This window comes from Dermacentor andersoni, chromosome 11 (assembly GCF_023375885.2).
Source record: "Dermacentor andersoni chromosome 11, qqDerAnde1_hic_scaffold, whole genome shotgun sequence".
Lineage (NCBI taxonomy): Eukaryota > Metazoa > Arthropoda > Arachnida > Ixodida > Ixodidae > Dermacentor > Dermacentor andersoni.
The window spans coordinates 107,888,655-107,903,289 of NC_092824.1; the positions used below are offsets into that span (position 1 = coordinate 107,888,655).

The following is a 14,635-nucleotide window of genomic DNA, read 5'->3' on the forward strand; positions in this document are numbered from 1 at the left end:
CAGCCTAATACTTGCTCTTAAAAAGAAAAGCGAGAGGCTTGCGCGTTTATTCAGGCAACCAGCGTGAAAAGTCAGCTCAATGGCAACCTATTCTGTCCGCACCGTACGAACGCAAGTACACACAAGCGATCCGCGTCTTGAGCCACGTGGCGTACTAGTCACGTCGTCGTCATCATCATCATCACCATCATCATCATCAGCCTGCTTACGCCCACTGCAGGGCAAAGGCCTCTCCCATACTTCTCCAACTACCCCGGTCATGTCCTAATTGTGGCCATGTTGTCCCTGCAAACTTCTTAATCTCATCCGTCCACATAACTTTCTGCCGCCCCCTGTTACGCTTCCATTCTCTTGGAATCCAGTCCGTAACCCTTAATGACCATCGGTTATCTTCCTTCCTCATTACATGTCCTGCCCATTTCTTTTTCTTGATTTCCACTAAGATGTCATTAACTCGCGTTTGTCCCCTCACCCAATCTGCTCTTTTCTTATCCCTTAACGTTACACCCATCATTCTTCTTTCCATAGCTCCTTCCATAACTCGTTTCCATAACTAGTCACGTGGTTTGAGTTTATTGGCTCATGCAATGCGGTCGCATTGCTCGCGAGCCAAGACTAAAGGGGAAGCTAATCTTCCGACTGAAGTCTTGGTCTCGTAGGGTGCGACAGCAGCAGTAACTACGGACAGACATATAATGGGGAAACGTTCGCATACGTATCTTAAATGTAAGTATACTATAGAAACATAACTGAAGCATAACTGAGAGTCGGCCTAGTTGGAACAGATTCACTTTTAAACAATTTTTTTTTTTTTGCGCAATACAAACAGGGACGTAGAAAAGGAGCAACACAAGGATGAGCGCTTCTATAGAAAGCTACACGTAGAAGCTCTTCATAACACGAAGGAATTGTTAAGATTACAAAAAAAAATGACTAACCAAACGAACTGATATCTAACGCAATACAAAGCAAATTGAAGGCGGAATATGTTATTTAACATTTATGGTAAACTGTAATTTACAAAGGCGTAGACTAGTATGCCCGTACGTTTTGTCAGCTGTTCATTTTTGGGGTCACATATCTTGAATCTCGCGCTAATGTTAGGATTTCCACTCGACCGACGTGGCGTTGAAACCTGGCTGACTTCACCGTACGTTTCACCACTTCTTGATTAAAGTGTTCGACCTACTCGACCTACCGTCGAGTCTGTTCCGACTCCTGGCAACACCATAGATGTGTTTGATTTCCAGTGAGTCTAGTCAAGCACATATTTTTTAGGCTCACTAAGGCACTTAGTGAGCCTTAGTGAGCCTTAGTTAGTAGAATTACATGAATATTTTGATTTAGCGGCCGCGTTCTCTTTCGCATAATCGTCTTCATTTCCACATAATTGGTAGCAGGCATGATATATATGAGTGAAAAAATATTCTGTTGGATAACATATTTATTGGCAACTTCTTTACCTAGTCTCATTTAATATTGAGTGATTGGTTCGTTTAGCCGTGCATGAAACTGTCAAAACTATATAGCAGCAAAATTCCAAGGCATCATTCTTTTTTCATAATGCCCCATCAAATTAAACCTGTGCGTGACCACCAGAAAAAACAGGGTTATTGAAAAGCTGTATCTTGGTTAACGGGCTATAGCATTTCTGTTGCATCCGGGGAGGCGCAAGCTCGAGATTGCCTGTGCTGCTCTGGTTGGAAAGAAAAGAAACGATGCCAACGCTTCCTGGTTTTCCTTTTTCGTCTCTATCTCTGGATAATGCTTTGCTGTCTAAAGCGAGCAAAGGGCACGACACGCAAGCAGCAGGAGGCGTTGGCAGAGTAGTTTTTTTTTCTCAGCCAGAGCAGCCCATGCAATCTCGAGCTCGCGCCTCGCCGAAGACTGGTGACGTCACCGCAGCGCCGAGCATTCCTCTTCACCGCAATCTATGCGCTAAGTCGGCTCATCTGCAATGTTTCTGCTACTATCCCATTCCGCAGGCATATCTTTTACTTTCTCTCCGTCAGCCAGCTTAGTGGTAAGGATCCTCCGCACTCCGTTATTATCAGCCCGCCTCTTCAATAGTACGAACGCGAGAGATTAGCATAAAAAAATTATGACGTGAGCGGAGACCGCGGCTCACATGACTGTCGTTTCTCTGTCGAAGCTCTCGTAGGAGCGCAGTTAGTGATACGTGACGAGATAAAGCCTCTGGCGTACGAGGTCTCTGTGCCGAGGCTTCAAGGTTGTCTGCGCCCGGAGAACGGACACTATACGGCAGGAGAGAGAACGTTACAGCCAAGGGACATGATAGAAATCGCCTTACAACGCGAGCGAATAATTCCCCTTTCTCGAGATGCTCGTCGCAAATAATTTCAGCCCACAATTAAGTAAAATGAAGTGTAAAAGAAGATCATTGCCGAATAAATGTATTTCCACTTCGACAAAGGGTGGAACGCGTTCTCGGACGAAAAAAAAAAAAGGACATTCGACACACGAGACCGAACACTCAGTGGTTACAATAACTGCTAAAAACAGACAAAGCGTTGAGTTTTTCATTGAGCAAACATAAAGAGCACCATAAACGCATTCGTAATTATGAGAAGAAATGTATACAGCATGAAGAACAAATAAGTAGCACCCCCCCCCCCCCCCCCCCCGAAAGAAAGAAAGGAGCTTTCTGGGTAATCATTAACAATGCACCGCTTGAATACTCTGCAGCGTAATTAAAGTCATTTGCGATAAAATATTCACTCAAAGCAGCCGGTGTATAAGTAACCATCAAGTCTGCTTCTCGCACGTCACTCGCTTTCGAGTAACGGCTCATTCATTTGTAAATTTTTTTTTTCAAAATATGTCTTTAATGTAATCAGTCACCTACAGGAGCCAGAAACCTATATATCGCAATAGTTGAAGTGATATACGCGTATGGTCTTAAAGGAATTATTTCTTACTCAACAAAAAATATATCGATAGTGGACTGTGTAACTCGTGAACTAACTTTGAACTAAACCATGAATGACTGGACTGAGCTAAGGTAATGACGTGACGACGGGACGAGCGATCACGTCCGTGTCAGAAGTCGGTCGCTCCTTTCCCGTCCCGGCCCGTTTCCGCTTGCGGTACCTTTATTTTAAGTTTCACACCAACTAGCCGAATAACGCGTTATATAGTAAGCTTCGAGTTCGTGGCTGCGTTGTAAGCGCCTGTACCTCTTTTCTTGCAGACCTACCCGAAGGACCGCATCAGGCGACTCTGCAAGTGGAGATTCATCGAAGAAGTAAATAGAAACACGGCGAGTTCTTTGTTCCGCAAAGTCACGATCTTTCGCTTTCTGTTATCGCATCGACGCAGGAGGAAGTCCACCGGTGCGAAGAGTGCGTGGACAACTACACACTGCCGGCCGTGTACGAGTACGAAGATGTAAGCATTGCAGCTGAACAGTGCTAATAGGTTCGTAATTAAAAATTCGTGGCGCACTAATGAGGCGTCGCAGCGGAGTGAGCACAGCACTGCAACGAAGAATGACGTGCACTTGTCCCGTCCTGCTCACTGCGGCAGTGCCCTCGATAGCGAATCACGAATGTGTCTAGTAAGGCCGCTTTCGGAGGTTCTAAACAGAGCTTGCTAAAATAACATTCAAACTCGCCTCTGTGCTCGGAAATTAGTCAGTTATATAATAGTCCATGAGGCTGCGGTTGAGGTCTGTTTAAACAAACGAAGGACATACATTTCAAGCGAAGCTTGCAGACGACAGCAATACGAATGTGAGCAGTAGGCAATTGATGTCAGGGAAGGGGCGGATTGATTGATTGATTGATTGATTGATTGATTGATTGATTGATTGATTGATTGATTGATTGATTGATTGATTGATTGATTGATTGATTTATGTTCTACGTTGCTGCAAATGGGTTGCTTAGGGGTAGGAAATAAATCGGCTGCCCATATTTCTGTCATTTCTAGCGCACATATAATCGTGAGCTTGGAAACCGTATCATGTTGCTTCAGTGCTTCGCTTTAGGCATAACGCAAACACTTATATATACGACTACTTCACTCTAAATGACTGCTTTGTATTTTCTTTATTTCACTCAGGTGTGGAACATGAGGAAGAAGTGCATGCCTCGGGTAAGAACTATTGGTGACTCGTCTCGTTACGTTTTTGGCGAGCACAACTTACTCTGAAGAAACGTATTGCACTTTATGTACCTTATCCTGTCTCCCCACTGTAACAGTCATCTATCTAGCGTGCATTTACTTTCTTTAACATGGCCCTACCCATGCTTTCAGGTAAGGAACCACACGCGCATATCAGTGTGATACATGTATAGCGTTCCTGTGAGGAAAGTAGCGAAATCAATTCCTTTAACAAAGGAACTGGGGAAAAGATTGATGACCATTACTCTTGAATGCAATGGTAAGACCCAAGATATGTAAAATGTTTTTGATTGTATTTCTTTGGCAACGTTTAAATTTGGGCGAATGATATCGCATATTCAATGTGATCTATAACCAGTGCCAATAGGTGCACAGAACGTAGAGAGAATAGATATACAAAACCTATTATTCGCAGATAATCAATATTTCTCTGTAACATGTGGTCGAACGTTATGCGCAGAAAAGCGCTGGTGCGTTTCTTGAGATTCACTAGGTTGTATTACCGTTTGTGATGCACTAAACGATGAACGTTTTATTGTTCCCATGAATACTGTGAACTTCTCTACTTCTGATCTTTATGTCCCCCTTTCCCCAATGCAAGGCAGCCAACCAGGCTCAATCTGGTTTACACCCCTGTCTTCTCTCTCTCTCTCTCTCTCTCTCTCTCTCTCTCTCTCTCTCTCCTTACGCGCAACAGACATTGCTTTTGATAATCTGAATACCCCAAGTTTGTTCGTTTGCCTAATACGAGCCATCGAGACGAACTTTAGCAGAGGACATGGCTAAGTTTAACGAAGTTTGCGCTGCAGTCACATCGATATATTTAGCGTTTTTAAAGTGTCCTCCTCTCGATTTCTATTTCAGCCCTCAAGAAAAGAGCTGCTTCGAAAGACATGCGATTGGTACTATAAGTACCAGGATGTAAGTCTTTCTTACTGTTCTTTTTAGGTGTGAAATATGATAAGTTTGGCCTCGGAAAGGACCAGCCGTTCCAAAATTGTAGTTACAAAAAACAACAAATAGAAAAACCGATGACGAAAATTAAAAGTACTGTCAATAGTCTATAAGGTAATTGCAAAACTAACAAATCAAGTTCGCTGATTATAGAGAAAAAAAAAAGAGGCTGAAAGGTTACAATTGCAAGAACAACACAAGCATGAACAGGTCGTGGGAATATAAAGGAAATTAAGAAATTGCGTCTAAATTGTTGTTCACAAGAAATTTATGAAGTCACTTCCTACGAGCAAATTTCATAGGGCCTCGAGAGATAATCTTGGCTGTGGCACGACCAGGACACAAACACATTTTGCATCGAGCACATTTTGCATTTTACCTGTGTAAAAAAGTGTTCAGACGACTGGTTTCGGCATGAGTAATACTTGTTGGGGGGCTAGTTGATGCATGTTTCCTCATTTTCTTCGGAAGGTGAGGAATGGAGGCGGGGCGAATCTATTTTGTGACAGCGACAATGTCTTGCACCTCATGTTGACTCCCACATTTGCATTCCTTATTGTTTTTAGATTGAGAAGGCCCAGTGTGAAGCCTGTGTTGAGAAGTCTAACCTACACGAAGATGCATCCTACGCATACGTAAGTATGCATGTAAACCGCATTCGGTTAATACGGAGGTTATGGGTGCACATTTCGGATCGCATGAACGTTAGCTCTCGCAAAGGCGAATGTGCCACATCGTCTCCAAGCGTAGGGACCTAGTGTACTTATTAAAGGTTCGCTGTCATGACGTATGACAGGTATGAAAAGATAAGAAAGCCTGTACCTTTAATCTGTGAACGTTTCCAATCAGAGCTTATCTTAAAAAGAGTAATAAACCTGCTGGCGCTTATTTTTTCTCTCTTCTGATGTTTGTTTTTGATTTGGGCAAATTTTGGCATTTTTGAAAATAACTACCTCGTGCATTATTAACGTGTTGGAACGACTTTTCATGTGAGGTCGTTGAGATGCACGATTCTGATTCTTTCAAAGAGAAATTACTCAGTGTCCTCTTTAGTGCTATACCACTTTGCAATGCAGCGTATATTTTGTTTGTTTTTTATACTGGCTGTCGCTGGTTCTCTTATCGTTATTCTTTTGGTATCGTATACTTAATTTCTTGTTACTGGTTCCTTGTTTATTTAAAATAGACAATATTTCTACACGATCCCGTGCGTGAAATTGCTAAACTCACCATTATGTGTTCCGCGTCTTTCCATATTCCTCTATAACGCCCTTTACCCAATGTTATACAGAGGGAATCTGGCAAGTCGGCGAATGAAAGAAAGCAACAAATTAAGTTTTATGTGGTTCCTTTTAGCATAAAACACGTTTGGGCATTAACATTGCAAAAATAAGTCTCATAAACACAGCTTCGGCATTCCTCCCTCTGCGCGTGCTAGGGATTCACCGGGAACTCTGTAATTGTCGTTATCAGTGTCCTTATCCTGTCTTATCTCATGTTTGGCATTCACTTACAGGAGGCGCAAGTCCGCAGCATCTGCATGCCAAGGGTGAGTTTTCCGTTGCATTTTATCGTGCCTGTAATCAACGCTCATCTCTAGTCATTAAACGCGTACGAGAGCATAAAAAGAAAAGAAATATAAGCCTGGAGCACGTCTTGCCTCGAGTCTTACATGGGCGAGATGGGAGCACGGTATTTCTGATCAACACTTCCGGGTGTCGCCACCGGCATTTATCGCAGCTTTCGACGTAGATCGCAACGCCGATTACGCTATTATCCTTATAACTTGACCGAGGAGAGCTCTCAAAGCTCCCTAGGCACTAACTAATGCCTACATTCTGCGGCACATCTGCTCGTCCTCTCACAGTCATTTGAATGAGTCGTGTGCGTCTAGGTTGCACGCCGATTATCGAGCCTGGTAGGTAGCGGGTTGCATCCAGGGTTGCGTGTTGCGGTGGCGATTACCTCTGGAATAAAGAGAGAAAGGTATGATGAGGTTTCATCGCGTGCGGCGAGCCGCGAAAGAACGATGTCCTCGCGTCGATGAACCGCAGCAGAACATCTCTAAACATACGTCACCGCCGCAGAAAAGTGGTAGTTCTTGTTCTTTTTGACGTATGTACATGTAGAGAACAGTTCGTCGCTCGAATTCGTGCACGGCAAAGTAGATTAAAGCAAATAAGCGCGCTAGCAAAAAAAAAAAAAAAAATACATTTTGAAAGTAGTTTGTGTTTGTAAGTTTGTAAGGTAATCTGTAACCCCTGAGCACAAGGATCCACGCCGTTTACGAAAGCTGCCGTTCAGGTTTAGACCGCCTAAGCAAGGGAAACTGGCGTCACGGCCCAAGGGCCAGCTAACACTCGTGTCCCGTGAAACCGTTATGACGATAAGCTTTTAGCATGAACTCGGCGTGGGTGGGACGAATCAAAAGTCGAGCTGTCAAGTCCGACACGACCGCGTTTCCATGCATCTTGCCAAGCAGGTTGAAGGCGTGTCGGCAGAACTCACCTCGACGATTGCTCGGCCCGACCCCTTTAGCATTTACTTTACCCCGGCGACCAGGTTTCGATCGACAATCCGACTCGACCCGTCTTTATCGGGTTCATGTAAAGGTAGCTGTAATCAAGACCAGAGGAGAATAATCAGAATGAAAGTTTTGAAGAAAACCATCGACGATGATTGTCGATGTAAGCGAATAGCCCGAACGAACGAATGCAAGAGAGAGAACTAGACAGCGGGAAAGAAAGCCAAAGATAGATAGAGAGAGAGAGAGAGAGGAGTGGACGAGCGTTTTCCTTCCCCAGTCTGACCACCAATTACGAAAACGGCCTAGAGAGCAAAAATGAGCAAAAACGTCTGGACAGCAGCTTAGTCTTTAAAAATAGCGGAGATGGGGTGAGAGATTAAAGCACATGTCGCGCCAAAGCGTCATTTTGCATGTTTTGCACACTGTAGCTAAGTTTACATGAAGCTGACTTGTCGAATTCATGTGAACGCTAGCGGGTCGGGTCGAGTAAGTGTCGAGGCGATTTCGGTCAATCCGCCTGCAAGGACTGAGTTGAATTTCCTACCCGTTTGGTGAGGTACAAGTTGACGCGGTTGGGTATATGTGGGTCAGCTCGACTTCCAACTCGACCCGCTCACGTCGAGTTCGTATATACACAGCTAATTACAGGAAATTTCAGAAGGACGTGCTCAGAACTCTTCGGAATTCTGCAGTGCGACTGTGTAGCTCACGCGCATTGCGCGCGTCTGGCTGGCAGGCAGTCTCTTTTCCGCCCAGACAGTGTTGCGAAGGCCTTGTGTGTTGTTCCTGCCAAGTACGTGATCATTAGCTGACTGCACCCTAATGAATGCACGCGTGGAAGCTTTGCTCTGCTTACCTATAGCGGTGTCGTTACGATCACTTCGATACTTATCTTTATGTGTTCTCGATTGCAGAAACCTCCGAGAGAAAGAGTGAAGGATGCTTGCCCGCGGAGATTCAAACAACCGGTAAGATTCGATTCGGTGTATGAATATCATGTGCTTCCATGGTTGGAGTACAACCATAATAGGAGGAAAGGGGAGAATTCATTACAGAAAAGGCAAATATATCGACCTGAGCTAGTACGTATGTGCTCTGGCCTGCTACCCTGCGCAGAGGAAAAAGGAAAGGGGCCAAAAAAACTCGCAGTCTCGCCCGCAAGGCGAAGCATCGATTGCGGTAGCAAATTAGTGCATAGTTATACGAAGTAAGGATTGTAGTTTTATCGGCCGTATAAACTTGGAAACATTCTCTTACTAACTGAATTGACAAGCATGGTGTCAGCGCGCACGAGCGAACATGAACACATGCCACTCGATTAGCGCGGACGCTCGCCGTCAAAACGCTGGGGTGAGCAAGCGCGGCAGCAGCAGCGAGCGAAGTGACCTTCGTGCGGTGCATCGCTTCAACGCAGGAGCGGTGAGAACAACAGCGCGCACAATGGTATGAGTCGTCTGCAGATCACTTTCAAGATACGGCGCGCGCGACCGTGCAAAGTACACGCTTGTTCGCGGGGTCGAGGCCGCCTTCCCTCCCTCCCTCCCGCGCTGCCTCCCCGCTTGCCTCCACATATGGCGCGCGAGATTGAGCCGCGATCACCAGTACCCCTTGCGCCCGGTCGCGAAACGCGCAGTTGCTGCCGGATCGCGACGCCGCCCCCACCTCCTTTCCTCCCTCCCTCCTTTCTATCGCCCCACCGTCTTTCGCGCGACGGAAAACGACGCGTTTGTTTGCTCTCAGCTTTCTTCGTTCGCGCGCGCCAGATTGAGCGGCGATCCTCGGTTTCCCTCGCGCGATTTCACTCGCACGTATAGCATACGACGCGCGGTGGCCGTGTTATCGCCCTTGGGCTTTATACGGGACGTCACGGCGACGGCGACGGCAAAAATTCGCTTGGAGTGTCCATATAACTGCTATCGCAATAAGTGATCAAAGATAAATTCTATTTGAACTGGAGTGGCCACGCTTTCTGTGCAGAAGGCATTGCCTAAGCGCACCTTCAAATCGTCGTGAGTCATGATTGCAGGCAAAGGCGGGAGCCCGCCCGTTATCAACGGCGAGTCCCTCTTGAGCGGAGAAGTGAATGACGGTAAAGTCAGGAAAGTGAAATGCATTTTTGCTTGTATAATTATTGTCGTACGGTGCACGAGGGCAATCCTACCGTACCCACGGAGTGATGCTCGCCCCATTCAGAGTATTATCTGCGCCTCGGTAATGAAATACTCGTAGCCGTTCTTGAATTAGGCAGAAGAAGATTACAGGAACATTTATTTTTCCTTCAATTTGACTATTCTTCTTTCTTCAGGAGGATATTGAACGATGCAGAAAGTGTGCCGAGGAGTACATGAACGACCACAACGCGGCCAACGAGGTGCATTCGCTGAACGTAAGGAGCTTCGTCAGAGCGTCGCACGAAGTAAAATAATGTTGTATGCGCTTGAGTGTAATGGTATTGTTCCTCTCATGTCTTGCTGATTTCAGGTACCACAGCTGTACCGTAAATGCCTGTCCGGGGTAAGGATGTTTTATTCTCGGAGAAAACTGTACGTGCTTGTTCTTGAAAGAAAAACGCGTGTTCCCCAACGTCAAATAATTTCTGGCAGGTTGCGTGAACTTGTAATGCAATCTACGTCATTTGCAATGAGCCAATTGTATGTGTCACGTTTTCGCTAATCTGTGGGTTGTGTATGAATACTAATTACAACGTAAACATTGGCATTTTGATGAGTTGTGCAAGATTGTTTGAACACTTTCTAGTATTTTTATTTCTCACTTGTGTAAGTAAGTTGGACGCCTTGGTAGTACTGTGATATGTTCCCTTTGGTGATATCCTACATTGTATGTTTGATACCTCGGATGTTACCGCCTTTGTCAAACAATTTGACTGTTGAGCCATACTACATGGAACTTCATCTTTTAAACCTTGAAGTTATAACCAAATGGTCAGTCTACTGCAAGGCCTGTTATGTATGGTATAAAAAAAGCAGTGCGGCCGGATTATCATCATGGGCCTTATGTGTGTCCTCTATTCAAAATGAAGGCCAGTTATCTCCAATTACTCCTGTCCTGCTCAACATTTTTTTTTCTTAATCCCAACTAGAATATCAGCCACCCCCGTTTAGTGTCCAGTGCACACCGCTGTCTTCCTGCCTGAAATAATGAACTTGAATTGTGGTCCTTTCTAGCACAAAACACCTGCGAACTACGGAAGAAAACCTTTAAATTATTAGTTAGTAGGCCTTAAGGTATTAACTTTAGAAAACTTGTTGGTTACCGTAGTGTGTGCTAATGATTTACCAATCTGCGTACGACCACTTAAACTATTTGTTACTGCTCTTGGTTCCAGAACAACCTGAAGTATCGCCTTCTTGAAGAGTGTCAACAGAAGATACAGGAACCGGTGAGCATGTCACAGCTTTATAATGTATTCTTAGCAAACCTATACGTCATGTATATGAAGACATTGTACAGTAGTTGCGTACATGCCTACTGAATGTTACTTAATTTTGTGTAAACGAAAGACGCCAAATTTTCTTTTAATTTTACATGACTAAAGAACGCCAGCATTGTATGTATTTTTGCAAAGAGACAGAAAAGAGACAACAATATCTCAAGAATGGGACGAATTGGCACTCCGAGTTGTCACTTCGTCCATTGCAATCTCGGCCCATTGACGCCTCTCGAAATGGCCCACGTATACTAAACCCACAGTATCCAATAACCTCTTGTCGTTACGAAACAATTGCCGAAAAAGAACACCTAAAATAGGCCTTCGGGTGAAATCCGATACAAGAATGCCGATATTTCTCAATGATCAAAATTGAAAATGCCAAATCGTGTTGCGTTTACTTGCTCCGTCTCGTGACAGTCCTATCTGTCGTGTGCCGGTGTCAAAATAAACACGCCTTTGGTGATCACTTTGTCGATCCTCCTTTCGGTGTAGAGTTTCTATGGCCATAGGGAAAACCATCATTGCAGTGATCTGCTCTAAAAGCCTTAAAACCTTCCTTACTATAGGTTGTATTGTATTGATGTATAACAGATAAATTAACATGCCCTTGTTCTTCTTTACATGAAAGTGATGCATCCACGTATTGAAACTTAGCATGCACTTCCGTATGCGTGTGTGCTTTTTACAATTCGATTGAATTGACCGATTGGCGTGTGTTTCATTGCATAAACTGGGAGTGCGCCAATTTATGTATTCTTTATTTACTGGCCATTTAATCACATTTTCGAAATGTGCTTTCTTGCCAGATCATTTTTCACACCCCCTCACGTTGTCGTTCTTTGGTCATTGAACAATTTATTAAGGCGAAAGCCTTAGATGGCTGAGGGGTCGAAAATTTGACTGTCTGGCGTCATTGCACCAACATTTGCGGTCGAACCCACGACCTTTGGTGTTAATTAAGGTGAAGTTAATTGAGCCATAGTTAATTAAGTCATTCGAACCCACGACCTTTGGTGATATAAAACAAGTAACAGGAAGTCACAACACATTCGAATGAGAATGTCAAGTAACTTAATGTCTCTTCAGCTCGCAGGCTTCCGCCTTCATCCTCTTCAGCGTATGCTATAGCGACGGTCCTCTTTTTTTTTTTATCTTACGGTGAAGCCAGCGACACAATATTTGCCAACACATCCAACTTCTCCAGATCAATCAATCACTTACTCACTCACTCACTCAGGCTCAGAATTTTGCAGTCTAGCTTGCTCCGTGACAAAGACCTACTGAGATATGCCATGTTCTATGTTTGCATCCTTCAGGAAGTGGCGAAGAAGTGCAAGGATTGCATCGTGAACACATACCGTTGGAGGATACCCGAGCATGTGGTAAGATGCATTGACCATGCCTACCTACCTACGTTTTCTTGGCATGCGTCCACGTATTTGTGTGGACACCTGTTAAAACAAATGCTTGCTGTCAATTTCTCTCCGCAGGCGCGAGAGGCGAGAAAACGTTGTCTTCTTGAGGTAAGTTGCAACAACGCCCATCACATTGTGCTCATATTCCTTACTTCTCTTTCTTTAAAAGTCCTATTACTTTTTGCACAGGGTTGCAGCTTCGACGAATCTTCTATCTATTACTGTACTATATATTCAATTTACTCGAATATATACCGGCCTTGACTGAAATTACAGGCCAGAATTTCTTTCCTGGAATGCAATGTGATACAGAAAGCGTAACAGCGAACCTAACCTAACAATTATCCACTGTAAGAGATAATTTTTCATGCCTCATGATGACTCATTGTGGTTGTCTGACCACAGATTGTGGTCGTCAGATGCTATGACTCCCATGGCGAGACTTAATCCTCAAATCGAAGCCGATCCGATAGTTCCGTATTCAGTATTTTCAAGTGACATATCGGCTCGAATTCGAGGTAAACAAAACGCATGCCCTTTCTGTTAGTGGACTTACCTCGGCTTACCACTGTCGTGGTTCTGTCACATTTGCTTAGGCCAGCCTTGCGTCTGTTGCGCCCCAACTATCACGTGCAGTTCCTTCTTTCCGATGTAACTTTCGTCTCTTCTCGACACGTGCCATGAGCACCTCAGTTTTCCATTTGAACTTTGGCTTAGGTGTCCACGACTTTGATCGCCTTTAGAATGCAGCCTTTGTGAACGTTATCGTTTCTCGTCAGCATACGGCCCATCCACGTAAGCATATGACCGCTTCGGCTGCTGCGTCACTTTATACATAAGAATGACATTTTAAGGGAAACAAACGCCAGTGGAAAAGGCAACCTAAAGTCGAATGTACCTTAGAGCTTACACCGTTATAGTGTTCATTTGAGGCTGACAATAGCCAATGAACACTCTGCTTGCAAGCATGCACGGTACCTGTTGGAACAAGTGAAAGAATATACCACAAAAAAAGGTCTTATGAAGCGAATATGTACGTTCACTCCAAAGAAAGAAGTACGTTGTCAATGATCCGACGGAACAAATAGTTACCCTTACTGATGTATCATCTTTTAAAACAGAATTGCTGGTGTATCTGGATCGAGTGGACATTCAGCTACCCTAATCCCGTCGATATGCATGAAATCGATATTTATATGGTGTACCTCTTGATTGTGAGATGAAATATGTAGTGCTCTCCTGCTTTGAATTGTACATGCTCCATTCCTATTGTACTTGTGATATTTTTGTTATTTTCCCTCGTGTTTGTAACATTGTAGTACGTTATGAGTGTATAATAATCCCCCTTCCCCCTATGTAATGGCCTCTGGGCCTTTAGGGTATCGAAATAATTTTTTTTAAATTAGAAGAGCGGCAAGTTCTTTAGAATGTCCAAACACTCAACTGCTCGCATTGCGCGCGTAGAAGTGTGCGGAGTTGAACGAGAAAAAAAAAGCAGCTAAACCAGGGGCCACGCCCACTCACTTATATCCTTTAGGACAGCAGAAAACTTATGCATGCTTGTTTACTAGGGTAGTGTGTCTCAAGTTGTGGGCCGCTAAAACGCAGGGTCCGCGGGAGAGTTGCGCGGGGTATGTGAAGATTTATACCCTTCGCGACGAAGCAATGACCGACGTCATGTATATCGAAAGCACGATCGCAGCGTTTATGACAGCCTGTCTGTGTAAGGTCGCGTTCACCGCATCGGCGCAGATCAAATCGCGAACCAGAAGCACTGGTATGTAGGGCGCTTACGCTTGCTGCCATACGCTGCTTGTTCGAGACATGCTGCATCTGAGCATTCTATGTGAAATGCACTGGTCGGTTTTGCGCGCGCTTCCTGTTCGCTGAGAGAAGCAGCCAATGCAGTATGCTGCAGGGCTTTGGTGGTACACCCTTCCGCCTCGCAGTCTCTAGACTATTTCCTCGACCACTTGGCATTCACCCTTAAGTCCAAGCCACGACTTTACTTGGCCAAGTCCGCCACAAGACAAAGCCCTGACGTTATCGTGCCCACGATGCTCATTACAGTTCCTTCGGCGTGTTCATGTCAAGTCATTCGTCAAGTTCGCGTCAAGCGGCCAAGTCATGGCTTCAAGTTAA

The 14,635-nt window shown here is 44.7% G+C and overlaps 1 protein-coding gene across 3 annotated transcripts in view; it reads left to right on the forward strand.

The window, feature by feature from the left end:
* Positions 1-14,635, forward strand: part of LOC126539421 (uncharacterized) — a 168,270-nt gene that overhangs the window by 152,954 nt on the left and 681 nt on the right. For all 3 annotated transcript variants that reach the window (XM_055075366.2, XM_072285670.1, XM_055075367.2), the window contains 12 exons: positions 3,212-3,265; positions 3,340-3,408; positions 4,084-4,116; positions 5,011-5,067; positions 5,667-5,735; positions 6,617-6,649; positions 8,542-8,595; positions 9,933-10,013; positions 10,109-10,141; positions 10,974-11,027; positions 12,395-12,460; positions 12,569-12,601. In XM_055075366.2, coding sequence (XP_054931341.1) covers positions 3,212-3,265; positions 3,340-3,408; positions 4,084-4,116; positions 5,011-5,067; positions 5,667-5,735; positions 6,617-6,649; positions 8,542-8,595; positions 9,933-10,013; positions 10,109-10,141; positions 10,974-11,027; positions 12,395-12,460; positions 12,569-12,601 — 636 coding nt within the window. The remainder of the gene's footprint in view (positions 1-3,211; positions 3,266-3,339; positions 3,409-4,083; positions 4,117-5,010; positions 5,068-5,666; positions 5,736-6,616; positions 6,650-8,541; positions 8,596-9,932; positions 10,014-10,108; positions 10,142-10,973; positions 11,028-12,394; positions 12,461-12,568; positions 12,602-14,635) is intronic.